The sequence below is a fragment of the Akanthomyces muscarius genome, chromosome 1 (assembly GCF_028009165.1).
Source record: "Akanthomyces muscarius strain Ve6 chromosome 1, whole genome shotgun sequence".
In the NCBI taxonomy this organism is placed as follows: Eukaryota; Fungi; Ascomycota; class Sordariomycetes; order Hypocreales; family Cordycipitaceae; genus Akanthomyces; species Akanthomyces muscarius.
The window spans coordinates 1511016-1525107 of NC_079241.1; the positions used below are offsets into that span (position 1 = coordinate 1511016).

The 14092-nt window shown below is 55.0% G+C and overlaps 5 protein-coding genes across 5 annotated transcripts; 3 read left to right on the forward strand and 2 right to left on the reverse strand.

Moving 5' to 3' along the window:
* Positions 1 to 329: 329 nt before the first annotated feature.
* LMH87_005459 (uncharacterized protein) lies at positions 330 to 1796 on the reverse strand (the record flags this gene model as incomplete). Its single annotated transcript, XM_056203182.1, has 2 exons — positions 330 to 1262; positions 1398 to 1796. 2 exons carry the CDS (start codon positions 1794 to 1796, stop codon positions 330 to 332), a joined length of 1332 nt encoding a protein of 443 aa, XP_056058666.1.
* Positions 1797 to 2462: 666 nt separating this feature from the next.
* On the forward strand, positions 2463 to 3051 carry LMH87_005460 (uncharacterized protein; the record flags this gene model as incomplete). Its single annotated transcript, XM_056203183.1, has 2 exons — positions 2463 to 2927; positions 3001 to 3051. The coding sequence occupies 2 exons, from the start codon at positions 2463 to 2465 to the stop codon at positions 3049 to 3051; spliced, it is 516 nt and encodes a 171-aa protein (XP_056058667.1).
* Positions 3052 to 3598: 547 nt separating this feature from the next.
* LMH87_005461 (uncharacterized protein) lies at positions 3599 to 8247 on the reverse strand (the record flags this gene model as incomplete). The annotated part of the gene is made up of 4 exons (XM_056203184.1): positions 3599 to 5247; positions 5557 to 7030; positions 7470 to 7621; positions 8238 to 8247. 4 exons carry the CDS (start codon positions 8245 to 8247, stop codon positions 3599 to 3601), a joined length of 3285 nt encoding a protein of 1094 aa, XP_056058668.1.
* A 2680-nt stretch (positions 8248 to 10927) lies between these two features.
* LMH87_005462 (uncharacterized protein) lies at positions 10928 to 12074 on the forward strand (the record flags this gene model as incomplete). The annotated part of the gene is made up of 2 exons (XM_056203185.1): positions 10928 to 11393; positions 11452 to 12074. 2 exons carry the CDS (start codon positions 10928 to 10930, stop codon positions 12072 to 12074), a joined length of 1089 nt encoding a protein of 362 aa, XP_056058669.1.
* A 900-nt stretch (positions 12075 to 12974) lies between these two features.
* LMH87_005463 (uncharacterized protein) lies at positions 12975 to 14026 on the forward strand (the record flags this gene model as incomplete). Its single annotated transcript, XM_056203186.1, has 5 exons — positions 12975 to 12996; positions 13327 to 13373; positions 13425 to 13466; positions 13544 to 13600; positions 13667 to 14026. 5 exons carry the CDS (start codon positions 12975 to 12977, stop codon positions 14024 to 14026), a joined length of 528 nt encoding a protein of 175 aa, XP_056058670.1.
* Positions 14027 to 14092: the final 66 nt, after the last annotated feature.

Sequence of the window (14092 nt, forward strand, 5' to 3'; positions counted from 1 at the left end):
ACAAAAAAAGAGACCAGGACAAATTATGTGGCCGAGGGATCAGAAGCTTTCTCCTCTTTCCCTGCGTGACTGGAATTTGTACACTGGCCACCTTGAACAACCGTCTGCTGAGACGGATGGTTTGACCTGCTGCTTGTATTTGCGGTAATGCCCAGCCTTTTCGTTCTCTTCTCGCCCCATTCAAAGGCCTCATGGAACGAAAGAGCGTCTTCTTTTTGTGCGAAACAAAAAGAATTTCGTTTGTAGAATCAAGTCATGCCGTGACATTCATTACTTCCTTTTAAAAAAAAAAAGTCAACCACGAAATCAAAAGAATAATTTGTCTTTGTTTATTTCGAAACGGCGGCGTTGAGGACCTGCGTGCGGAAGAAGCCGCCTTTTGTCTTCTCAATGACCTGCTGGTAGACGTTGTTGGGGGGGTGGTTCATGATGACGGTGCCGTCCTTGGAGTCAATCTTGGCGTCAAGCCGGGTCTCGCGAATGAGGTTGACGATCCACTTCTCGCCGTCGTCGGGGTTGAGGCCGAGCTTGGCGGAGAGGTCGCGGATGTTCATGCGGGAGAAGATCTTGCAGTAGCTCTCGCAGATGAGGTGGCGAGCGGCGTCCACGAACGCGTCGGCCGAGGAGGCGAGGAAGAAGTCGGCGCGGCAGACGTCCTCGGCCGCGCGGAGGGCCTCGCGGGCGGCCTCGAAGTCGTGGGCAATGTAGAGGGCGTTGACGAACTGGGTGACGGGGTCGGCGTACTCGTAGGCCTCCTGGCGGACGTAGCGGATGACGTCCTTGAGCTGCTTCTGCTGGATGCTCGAGGAGCGGTTGTTGCCGGTGGCGCTGGAGCGGCCGCGCGAGGTGATGACGGCGGCGATGAGGTAGCGCAGGATCCAGGGGCAGGCCGTCTGGACCGTGTTGATGTAAGGCGCCGAGAAGAACATGTCGAGGATGGGCTCGCGGGCGGCGTCGTGGTTGAAGAGCGGGAAGAGGGCCCAGTGGACGAGCATGGTGCGGTGGTCGAGCTGCGCGCGCGGGTTGCTGAAGAGCTTGGTGTCGATGCTCTCCTTGACGTTCTTGAGCTCGTCGACGGCCGAGTCCCAGTTGGCCGAGAGGATCTCGCACGCAAGCTTGCCCCACGTAGAGGCAGAGACCTTGTCGTTGTCGGTCGACAGCACGCGGAACTGGTAGAGCATGTCGGCGGCGGGGCCGTACTGGCCGCAGCGGAACTGGAACTGGCCAAAGTCGTAGAGGGCGTCGACCATTTCCAGGGTGACCTAGTTTGAACATGTTAGCAAGATTTCCGTGTCCATCTTGACCTCTCGAGACCGGAGTAACCCCCCCTCCGCATGCTGCCCTCGTTGCCTTTGTCTCGCCTCGTCTCGTTCTCCTTGTCTAGTCCCAAAACTTACTCCGTGCTGGTTCTTGAGAAACTCCAAGTTGGCCACCTTGTCGCTGCGGAGGCCGTTGACGACCTCGTCCTGGGTCAGGAGGTCGGCAATGGTGGCCGTGGCCTGCTCGTACTTTTGCAGCTGGGCCACGACCTCCTCGCGCTTGCGGACGTACTCGGCGGGGGGCTCCTGGACGCCGTGGAGCTCGCAGTACATGTTGGCGACGTAGTCGGTCATGTTGGTGTCCTCGAGCAGCGCAATCTTGCCGGCCAGGATCTTGTTGAAGGCGTCCGTGTCGCCCTTTTCGTCGGCCTTGTCGCCCTCAAACTGGATCAGAGGGAACAGCAGGTGTCGGCTCAGGTGGGGCGCCAGCTTGGGCATGATGGACGAGGCATCGACTGCCTTGAGTACATCCTCCATGACTGCGATGCGTTGTGTATATGTATCAAGGAAAAATTGGGCGTAATCTTTCTTTTCCCTTCGAGATGGCGGGGCGGTACTGGCTTCCCTGGGAGGTTGGCGTCGAGGGTCGTCCGGAGAGAGAGAGAGACGGTGGGGGAATGAGAGGAACGTCGCGAAAATTGCAAGGGCTTTCCTTTCACAAACGCACACGCACACACAAACAGTCACACGCTCTCACTCGTCCGGTGGGTGGGCTCTTTTGGAGGGGCAGATTTTTGGCGGCGCTTTTTTCCCTTTATTTTCGCTAATCCACAAAAAAGTGCTTCTGCGCTGTGGAGACTGGCAGCCGGTCTTTAGCCGGGCCTCGCGACAGAGCGTGTCATGTGATTTGTATATTTTCTGGACTGATCTGATGGCTTCCGACGACGGCTGCTTGATTGCTAGAGACGAGGAGCGTTGCGACGAATTGGTGCTTTTGGGCGTATTGAAAAATCTCGCCACCTCGTTTACGCGAATTTACACCATAGCGCGATCCCAAATCGACATCACCACGCCATTGAAGTAGCTCTGTCCATCTTTACGGTCCAACCAGACCTCGACATCGACGACCGCTTCCACACGAGACCCCTTGGAAGGCATCACGACATACCCGTCTCCTAAAACTCCTCCTCCCACACCGCCACGATGAACTATCGTCTCTCTCAATCGCTCCCCTGCGCCAGGGCCGCCCTCTCGCAGACTCTGGCCCCTCGCCCGCCGCCGCTCTTCCGCCTCACACCCCTTACCTCCTCCTCATCACGATGCCTCTTCCAACAACAGCGCAACACCTACGCCACGGCCGCCACGGCCGCCGCCGCCGCCCGCGCCGCCGCGCAGCGACGCGCACCGCGGTCCTTCACGCGCGCGCCCACGCCGCCGCCCACCAAGACGGCCGAGGAGCAGCTCGCCGGCGGCTACCTGGTCCAGCGCACGTCGTCGGTCCAGCTGCCCGTGTACCGCAAGCTCAAGTCGGGCAACATGCGCGAGGTCATCCTCATCAAAAAGGTCCACGGCGACCGCCGCAGGCTCCTCGAGGACATCAAGGCCAGCCTCGCCGTCGCCGCCGACAAGATCCGCATCAACCCCACCACCCAGCACATCGAGCTCCAGGTGAGCATCTTCTTTCCGCCTTGCGCAGCATGGTGGTGATGAAAAGACAAATATAACTAACCTTTGAATGCAGGGCAACTACCTGACCCAAACTCAAAAATGGCTGCTCGATAATGGCTTCTGAATAATAAGCGCCGCCGAGAAATGAGACATTCGTCTCGTGTACCATTGTATCATATATCCTCTAGTTTTGTAAACCAGGCAGCATCAGCATAGACAATTCGGCAATCATATAAATACACCCAACATCGTTAATTTGCAAAATAAAATTGAACCAATAGTGGTATCGGTATGTATATCTCACGCCTACTACTCCTTTGTACATCGACGTCAACTCCTAGCTTCTTCTACCCAGCAAAACCTCTCCATCGCTTCTTCTTTATAAACGCTTCTCTCATCCTCGCTAGCCATAAAGTTCGAGCCGTGACGTATTTTAAAACGCCACTTGGTCTTCAAACTGAATGACAAACGACAAATGCAACCACGCAAAAGATAAAACTCGAACAAAAAAGGTAACCAAATACAAATATCAATCCCAGGGCTATCATGATCCCATGACGCGTGCGCGCATCTCCAAACTCCGGCTGGCAAAGTGTTCCAGCGGCAAAGGCTCCGTTTTTGCCGTTGCGGCTTATAAAGGCCAAGTAATTATACAACCATGCGCAGCCAGCTTACCGGGCCATGTTAATGACTGCTGATAGTTGCTGCAGCATGCCTTCCTTCGTCCATTCCGCCGAAGTATATGATAGTGCCTCCATAAGTACCTGTGCCGAAGGCAACACGCTCTTAGGCAGTGACGTGCTTGGATGGTTTGGGTCCCGACCCTTTTCTGCCAGCCGTCTTAATAATGTCACACCCAGAACAACAATGTACACAAGCTCAGGATCTCTGCTCCTTGGTCCACGGGGCGGTTGACGCTCATACACGTGGCTCAACTCCCGTACAAGCTTTGTCAGATTCTGTGCTAGACCTTCGCCAGATGAAAGCCAAGCCTTGGCGACACCGCTTTCAAAGCCAGGAGCCATGGAAGCCAAAATCTCCGCGGCCAAGAGTCCCTGCATAAGGAACGGCTTGCGCACCTCGATGAGGGACGGGTAGTTGGGCAGTCGCGCGCTCTCTGTTGTCTTGTCTGGCAGCGGTGCAATGGCCAGCGCAAAGGTTCGTGTCAGAGTTTCGTGGCTCGAACTGTTTCCAGAATCGAGACCGAATATGGCCTTGTAGAATCCACGGTTCGGTTCATCACGCGCAAGCAACTTGGCGAGTGAATCCACAGCATGTGGCAGGTAGGGTTGCACACCAGGCTCATATGAGGCAAAGAAGAGTGACCCGCCGACGACAGTCGGAGCTGGTGAGGGTGCAAATGCGAGTAGGAAGTTGAGCAGGCAGAGCGCTTGTTCACGGCTGGGCAACTCGATAGACCCGGCAATGTTGGACAAAAGAATAACAATGTCCTTCATGAAATCCAGAGTGTTCGCGTGAGATCGTAGCAACATAGTTCGGGTACCAAGATAGCGAATCAACGAACAGAGAAACTTGATTACCAGCTCATCTGCAAGCACAATGTGGTTTTCATTCTGCTCGCCTGGGAACGACACGTTGCGAAGAATCGTGGTGACACATATGACTTTGTCGACGGCACGGTCAAGGTCGTACTCCATAGTGCCATACGTCGGGCATTCTCGCACAGCAAGCCTCTCTATGCGGCAGGCACGGACTACATCTTCGTATGACGTCAAAGAGATTTCGTCGGCAACTTCCACGGTATGTTCGACAAGCATATCGAGTTGCTCCTCTGCACAATCAATCAGCGCATCCACCAAGTCGTCGCAATAGCGAAGCTGCAAGAAGTGAGGCTGGTGGGGCGAGTTGGATAATGTTGCCAGTGTGTCTAAAGCGACGCGCACCTCGCTATGCATGCCACACTGCAAGCTGCGGGTGAGGGCAGCAATATCAATGTTGCCGAGTTCGTTGCATGAGGGTGCTATCGGCATATAATGCTCCAGCTCTTTACCCAATATGTCGGCGGCATGCAGGTCGACGCCGCCGAAAGTGGCCAACTCGCGGGCACAGGGGCTGTAGTCATCAGACTTTTGCATCATAGGCGGGGCACGAACTTCAGTCGTGGGTACCGCAGGACGGCCCTCATGATGACCTATATGCATGCTTCCTTGGCGGTGGTGAGCAGGCGAGTGCAGGGACGGGTCACCAGGAGTGTTGGGATCTACGCTCTTGGAGAGGCTGTTCCGTTGGTGGCCCATCATACCAGGCTGTGGTGGTTGGGGCGTCGCGAACCCATTTACAGGCGCTTGACCAGGCTTGACTGGAGTTTGCTGTTGCTGTTGTTGCTGCTGTTGTTGCTGCTGCTGCTGCTGCTGTTGTTGCTGCTGCAGGTGCTGCTGCATCTGTTGCTGCATTTGTTGCTGCTGCTGCTGCTGGAGATGATGCTGGTGCTGCTGCTGTAGGTGCTGCTGCTGTTGCTGAGAATGCGGCTGGGGCATCTGCTGTTGTCCTTGGGGCTGAGCGGAATTCATTTGGCCCGGTGTCATTTGGCCCGGTGTCATCTGGCTCTGGGGCATCTGGCCTTGAGGCACTTGGCCGGGCGTCATTTGTCCTTGCGGTGTCTGCTGACCTGACTGCATTTGCTTCTGAGGAGTACCCTGGTTAGGCATGTTGGGATTCTGTCCCATCATCCTTGTCTTTTGCTGGACAATCCAGGCCTCCTCAAATTTCTGTAAATTTCGTTCGTATACTTGCCTCAAGGTCGGGGCCACAGTTGGGATGTGGACAGGGAGGCCGAGAGCCTGCGCAATGTGAGCCCAGCCGTTGGCGGCGTTGATAGTCTTGGAGCCTCCCTTGCTAGACACGGCTTGGAACAGCATCATGAGGTTGACCGGACGCTCGGCAACCATGGGGGAGGTATCGAAAGCAAGACCCTTGGCAGTCATGAAATGCGTCAGGTTCTTCATGAACTGTTCGGGGTTCATGCCGCCCATTGGTCGCTGCTGAGGTCGCATGCCACCTGGGGCCATCTGGCCGTTCGGCATACCGCCCATTTGAGGCTTCTGCATCATGCCGCGGCCCATACCCTGAGCCTGCAGCTGAGCTTGCATCTGCATGTTGCCCTGAAGCTGCTGCTGAAGACGCATCTGATACGCAGCCATCTTCTGCGGCTCCGTCATGCCCTGCATACCTTGGCTACCCTGTCGTTGCTGGCCTTGTTGTCCTTGCCCCTGACCTGGCTGCTGCTGCTGCTGCTGCATCTGCGCATACATATTGGCCTGCATCTGGTTCATACCTTGAGGCATCTGAGCCATATGTTGCGGCATCATCTGATTCGCGCCCATAGCGTTGGGGTTAGGCGACGGGCGAGGATTCGACGGGGAGGGGGCGAAACCGGGATTGTAGCCTTGAGGAGCATTCTGCATAAACTGGTTGGGCTGCGGCGTACCGTGTTCGGATGGCGCGGGGGATGTTTGAGATGCGAATTGTTGCTGTTGTGGAGGACCCGGAGAGAAAGGGTGGGGAGAAGCAGTAGCGACTCTTTGAGGCACGCTGCCCGGGCGCATCTGATTTCCCATGATGGGAGAGGGTGTGGCATTCGCAGAACCATTTGCCTGCAGATGAGGAAACTGGCCTGGCGTCTGCTGAGGCATGGCGCCACCCTGCTGCATGCCGGGAAAGTTTTGTTGCTGAGGCGTCTCGGAGCGCGACGGCGGTAGCATGCCCTGCATCTGACCAGGCGAGCCGGTGACACTGTCTTCGCGTGGTCGAGGACGCTTAGAAGGAATGACGGAGTTTGTTTGATAGGCAGGGTTTTGCTGGAAAGTAGAGGGAGATGCATGGCGCATAGGGCCGTTCTGCTGCATGGCGGCCATCTGCTGCTGGGAGGGTTGCTGCTGCTGGCCCTGCTGAAGCTGGTGCTGCTGCTGTTGTTGCTGCTGCTGGTTGGCGAACTGGGCAGGATTGAATTGGGCCGAATTGGCCATGAAAGCGGAGGGATCCATTGCGGCGGTGTTGGGATCGTTCATGTGTGGGAAGCCGTGGCCATTGTGGTTCGGAGCAGCGTCGTTCATCCAAGCGCTCATGGCGTCAGGGCCGACGAGCTGTGCAAAACAAAGTCAGCAATCAAGCGAAAGGAACCCAAGGACCCATTGAATGGCACAAGGTTGGATGAAGATGGGGCCGGTCGCACGGCACGGAGGTGGTGATGGACAGCGTCGAGTCGCGTCGCGGGTTGGCTGAGGAAATGAGCAGGTGTCGGGGGTGGGAAACTGGGCAGACAGGCGGAGAAAGAAACACAGGCGCAGCAGGCCTTGGAGGTGATTTTGGTGGGTAACTCGGGGGGGTTGGCCAGTGTGAGCGAGCCTGCGCAGTGGGAGCGAGTGCTGGCAGCAGCTGTGTGCAGCGGAGACGGCCGCTGGAGAAGGGCTGTCTGGCGGCCTGAGAGCGCTGGGGACGGGCGAGATGGAGGAAGGGGGCAGCAGGGAAGGGACGTAGGGAGTACATGGAAGTACCACCAGGAGACCACACAAACAGACGTACCGCGTTCTTGTTCAGTTCCAGCGCTTCGCACAGCGACGGTACGAGGCAGCGAGTGCTGGTAGCCTGGGCGCTTTGACAGTGGAGGTGGGAGCCGCAAAATGACCGTCGCGAAAACAGCACGCGGTCCTTTCCAGGGGTGTCTAAATCGAGTGCTGACCGAGCTCGTTTTCAGACCGGAGGGGAGAGCAAAAAAAAAGCAGAGTGGGTGTGAGTGACTTGAACCCTGGTGAGTTGAGCTGCTCACTGCTGGCTGGCCCGGATGCAGGACGCAGACAGAAATTTTGCGACCGTGTCGCAGGCTGCCAACCAACGCTTTGCGATCAGGACACCGCTGCAGCAACCACCGAGCGGGCGAGGACCGAAATAATACGCGCGGGATATCGCAAAAAAGCACACGAGATAAACTCTACCCACAGCAAAGGGGGCGCCGATGTGGTGGCAGCGTGGCAGCGAGATGAATGGCAAGGCTAACGCGCGTTGAGGTGGATGTCGGCGATTGTTTGGCCGTGGCCTGTCTTGCAGTTTCACCGGACTGTGGAAGGCCTGGGAAGGGGGGGCTGGATCGCTGAGTCGCTTTGGCGGTGCGCTCTGCAAGCAGCACAGGCGCCTAGCCGGACACGGTATAGCGCAAAGACTTGTGGGTAATCGACGGTGGCTGCCACCAATCAGCGCAGCGAGAGGTGCTCTGTTAGCGAGGCAGAGCGCTGCTGTTAGCAAAGTGCTGGAGACTGGTGTCGATTCCTAACAGACTGCACGTGCAGCACAAACAGCTTGCCATGGACAAAGCGCCGTGACAACACTTGCTGCTGCCCAGGAACCAGGTTCGAGGTCACAGAGAACATTGCTCTGCCCCATCACCTACCACTGCAGTCTCTGCATCTGCGGCCCCCGAAGAACCTTACCCACATCGGACAGCCTCTGCAGAAAAGATCGAGAAAGGCCTGGCCAGGCCAAGAAAAGGGACGAGAGGGTGGGTGGGACGGGCGGCCCGAACTAGTTGCATAATGGTTGTCAACGGCGCCAGGATCGTGGTTTGTTGCAACAATGTCAAAAAGGAGGCGGAATTTTCTCTCGAGGAGTTTCGACTTCTCGCAGAAGGTCAATATCGAGCTCGGAGGAAAACGTATTTGCCCGTCGTTCGCCGCCAAGCGTCTCCACGCTCGCCCGCAAATGACCCCGTTGGACCCTTCGGATAGAAATGGCAACAATGAGCGCCACGACAATCTCGCTGGAAAACACACACCCCACCATCGCAGTCCGCAATGATAAATATGGTGCCGGAGAACTTTTGAGCCAAAGATTGGATGGACGGTCAATCCAACGCTTGGCCCCCTCAAGGATGCGAGCCCGCAGCACATGGCCCGGCCCTTTCGTAGCACACAACTCAGGGCCCATGGAAAAGCAATCCGCACCCCCAACGCGTCGACAACGAAAATTTGTGACACTTTTGTCTCTTGGGCGCACCGGTAGATTGCCCGTGATAAGAGCTACCAACCAAATAGTTGAGCATCTCTCGTCGAATGGGCTGGCTGGCTTGGGTGGCAGTGGCACTCTCCACACTGTCGAGGTGGTGGGCTGGCTGGCATGCACGCCTCGTGGCGGCCAGCGCAGTAGCGTAGCGCCAATGTTCGGATACTCGCGCGGGCGCCCCGGCCCTCGATGATTCAACGCTGGGCAGCACCATCACCATTGATTGCGGGCAGTTGTGTTGGCGACGGTGATTTGTGCCGAGAAGAGCATGTTGCGTCGTTTTTTTGACTCGCTTTGTCAGGAAAACGCAGCGGTCAGCGTCCTGTCGCTGTCCCACGGCCAGATGGCCGTCTGGTGCCACTGCATGACAAACGGGCGGGTGGATAGGTATAAGTGCCAGAGAGGCCAGCAGCGTCCGAATGGCAGCACCCGATGAGCGCCGCACCAGCAATATTCCAAGAAGAATGAGGCGACGACAAAACGGAAGCGATTCGAGGGAAACAACGAGATGTGGGAGGAAAATCGGAACAAGATGGGAGGAACGGGGGAGGGGGCAGTTAAAGTGAGCAACGGTGCCTGGGCCGGGCTTTGCTGGGCGGTCACTAACTAAGCCTGCCGATTACAGTGAACGATGGTGCCTGTTTACGGTGTGCCATAGGTGTAATTAGTGGGCTCTGCGGGCATCACAGGGCCGTTGCGGTCGCAGTTGCAGTTGCAGTTCCAGTTGGGGCCTTGCAGCCTTGGAGCCCTGCCTTGCCCTGCCACGCCCACGATCGAATTACGCCCGCCGCGCATGGTCAGACAAGTCACAGAAAAATCGGGATGCGAGAAATTGTCTTCCCAATCAAGAAACTTATTTGGCAGGCCAGGCATTCCGATCAGTCCAAGACAGTGTCGAGCCAGCGCGAAACCACAGCCCGCCGTCCCGGATTCCAGAACCCGCTCAGAATCCTGCCACCCAAGACGGGACTGGCCCCCCAGCAAGTGACCACCGGAACTAGCGCAAGCGCTTCCGCTCACCAGTCATCAGTCAGTCAGTGGCCATTACGAGTACACACATTCACCACTAAGTAAGCATTGTTTTGCACCACTTTATTAAAAACAAACATGATGAATGGCTGCTTTCTAGCTCTGTGATCGACTCTACTAGTGTGGGGTGAGCCCGACCAAGGCTGCAGCAGCTGCAGAAGCAAGCAAGTCAGGGCGGCATGGACCGCCAGGCAAATACCAGTGCAAGTCAGGGATAAAAAAAAATGTCCTGCTCCTTGTTACATGTCCTTGCAAATGTTTCCGATTTCCGTCCTCCTCATCCCTCAACGCCAAAGCCCACAATGTATTGCAGAGTGGCTTGCTTTCTGTACCATTGGCCGCCTTGCACGCTCCGACAAGCATCGCATACATTAGTAGCGAATAACGCTGATGCTTTCATCTTTGGACTCGCAGCAGCAAATTCCAGGTGTCTTCATCGCTATTGTACCCGCTTAAGAATCGCTCATTCACGATCATGTCGCGCCGGCTGGCTCTGAACCACTGCCAATGCCCTTGAGTGTCGCACCAAGGCACATCCCCGCGACAAAGGCCAATGCACATTAAAACACAAAGCCACAGACGGCGCACAAAACAGAACCTGCGGTGAGTGTATGTTTTGGCGCTGGAGAGCTGCACACTTTCAGAGAAAATTATTTAACTGCCTGTAATTCGTATCGGCTCGCGCATTCACGACGATCATGTTACGCTGGCTATCTCTACATCACTGCCAATAGATGTCCTTTGTTGGCACACAGAGGCAAACATGCACGACAGAGGCCAATACACACCAGCGCACAAGGAGACACAAAATGGAACCTGCGGCGAATGTATGCTTGGGCAGTGAGGAGCTGCACACTCTCGCAGAAGACTCTATAAACTGCTTGTAGTTCGCATCGACTTGCCAGTCAGGCATACATCGCTTAGACGAGGTAAGCCGGGGCCTGCTGCCAGCCTGGAATATGCCAGCCACAGCAGGCATTTCGACCAATTTATTCTCGCTACTTGACTTTGCCACCGCCCAGGAGCTCTACCGTCAAGTCCATATATTGTCTTTCGAGCTCGCAAATGACTCGGGCTTCGCAGAGTTGGTCAAGGAGTTGACCGAACACTCCAGATTTCGCGAATGCCGCGACTTCTTCACGGACAAGAGGTCACATATCCAAGACGGCAAGCTGGGGATCGAAATGTGTTCACAAGACATCGATTTTCTCCTCAAGGTCTTCGCCGCCATGTTGCCTGACATGGCTGCGACCGTCATCAAGCAGCTCTTCTGTTTACACCAGAACCTTTCCCTGGCGCTGGAGTACATTACGCAGCACATGGCAGACATAAAGACGAAGAACAATGGAGCTAAGAGTCTGGAGTGGCAGAACAAGAAAGAATCCATTTGGCAGCTACACATCAAGGAAGCTGTGGCATCTGCCTGTTCGGATCTTGAGAACCACCTGGAAACTTTTATTCCTGGTGCCAATGGCACAAGAAGTCGAAATCCTCGCCAAGATTGCCAATCGGATGAAGGGGGCTGCTGACCGCATCTCGACCAATATCCGCAATAGCACTCCTTGCTTCATGCAAGCGCTCGACCGTGCCACTCGAACACGGCCAAGTCTGCTGGGCGACGTAGACGCCATACAGTCACAGTCCGAAAGCCCGAGTGACTCAATCTCCAGTGCGGCCCTGTTTGACGTCTTTCACGAGCCCATGCAGTACTCTGCTGTGTTGGGGTATCTTCATCACATCTTGGAGTACCTGCGTTACAAGACCGGCAATGGAGTGATTCGCATCCTCGGAGTTCGGGAACTGGCCGAAGTCTGCAGATTCGAGTTTCAGCGCACCAAGTCGGCCCTCAGACGCCACGCAGCGGTGGATCTGGGCCCGATGCTCACGGAGCCGTCCGACGCAGCCGACCACTCGGGCCTCATCGTTCAGCGTGCCCGCGTGGCCGAGTTGGAGCTGGACGCCATGGACGACCCGCTGCTCGCCATCGTGGCCCAATTTTGCCGGCGCACCACCGAGCCGCAGCGAGCAGGCAAGGTGTTCCCAATACGGCATGCGTCGTGGCAGGTGCATCCGCAGACGAGCCGTGGCGACCATGGCCGCGAATAACGGCGGCGGTCAGCATGGATTCGAATGGCTGCCTCGGACGACTAACAGGGACGACTGGACCCATAATAAGGAGGGTGTTTTTGAAATCACCCTCCTTATTATGGGTCCAATTCTTTCTAGCTTCTGCCCGGTCTTCCAATGTCGTACGGAACAGATCAAGTCGACAAAACTGCGAATAGGTCGGGATACAAATGACCGAGAGCCCCCTGTCTCTGTCCCCCCTGGATCGGACCAGTTGCACAATGCAATCAGCAAAAGCCAATTGGAAATCTAGAAGGTCTCGCGTAATTAACGCCTCTATTACTTAGCGGCGCCGCCTGGCTGTCTCATGCTGCAACGAGAGTGTGATTTCTTTTTGTAAATTTAATAGTGACAGTATGTGAACTTTTGAGAACGTATTCCGATGGATTCAGCCTCGAGCAAAGACCGAGCAGAGGCCTCTGGCTTTGACACACTTTTTATCCGCCAAGCCCAACAAAATCGCGCGCATTACAGCTGTCAAAGTCAGTGCTAATCAACCGGCTTCTCAATTCCATATAACTCACAGTGGAGGAGTCCATATGTTCCTTTGCCGCAGATCTAGTAGCTCTGATTCCATGCAACATGTGCTACATGCATAATCAATCGGCACGAGTGCTGGGCACGAAAAACAAACTCTAGCCACCTCCATGATTTAGACTATCGGTGCAATACTCTTTTCCTTACAGTCTTAAGGAAGCTTCAAAAAAAAAAGTACTGCCAGGTATACGTAGCATCTTGTTACGGTGTTTGCTTCCTCTGAAGTTGGACAACAAAGCCATTTCGGCGTGCAGTGATTCGGCAACTTTCTCCTTTCTGTAAGACCGAGTTTGCTCAAGCAACGATAATTAGCTATACCAAACGGAAAATCTACTCGCGATTATGAATAACATATCCGCAGCTGGTTACTCACGATAATCTCTTACACATTCTCTTTCGTCTCAAGCAGCGGGAAAGCAGTTCTTTGTACATCGCGAATCGTGCCGCCACTGTCCACCCGAAATGCATCGGCGAGGAGATTTTTTCACTTGAAAAGTTGGCGCAAGTATTGGTCTTGTCGTGTTATTGGCAACCTGCCTCTGACACTCCGTAAACCACCCTTTCCACGGACAAGCAAAAACCACTTTGCCACTTACTTTCAATAGGAAGACGCCAAAACGGCCAGTTTCAGACTTTATATAAGTATGAGAAGATGTCTGACAAAGGTTTCTCTTCTGTTCACGCACAGTTGCAGTGAACTTTAACTTACTACAATCGACACAACAATCTACAAGAATACAGGTAAATTGATATCCAACACATCTGAAGCTTGGTCAATAACTTCTCGATTAGACTCAACATATCATTTACGGCTCAGCCAGAAATCCATTTAAGGTCGGTACCAATTCGTCAGCCTCCCCAAAGCGTCAACTTCTAAAATCGTCGCTGAGACTGACCGAGATCAAACCAAGATGCCGAAGCATTCGCCTCGGTCTCAAAAGAAGAGCGTGGAGGACGCAGAAGTGCTGGTAAAATCATGACTGGAAACCGAATTCTTGCTTTGAAATGGAAAGCTGACACCAGCGAATCCTTAGATCATGTCGGCCCCCCATACGGCGCCAGGACGCAAGATCCAAGTCAGCGCAAAGACGGCGAAAGTCTTTGCAAAGCTCTTTGACAAGGCCCGTCAACGTCGTGTTCTGGGCTGGGAGAGCTTCAAAATGGCCATGGGGGAACTCGGGTTTTGTGTTACGCCGGAGAAGGCATCCCGAAGCATTTTCAAGCAGCCGGCAAGCCTGGGGCGCCGGGGGGGCAAGTCCGTGATAGTCAGGAGGCCTAATGGAGGCCGATGGGACTCCCGCGGAACGACTCGATTGGGCGGAAAACTTGCGGGCGTGTTTGGATGGAATAAAAACACATTTGAAACGGCCTCACTCAGTACTGCAACTGATTGATGCATAGAGAGCGGGCAATAAAAAAAGCATGGAGGATGGTTTTGTATTTAGAGCATATAGAGTAGA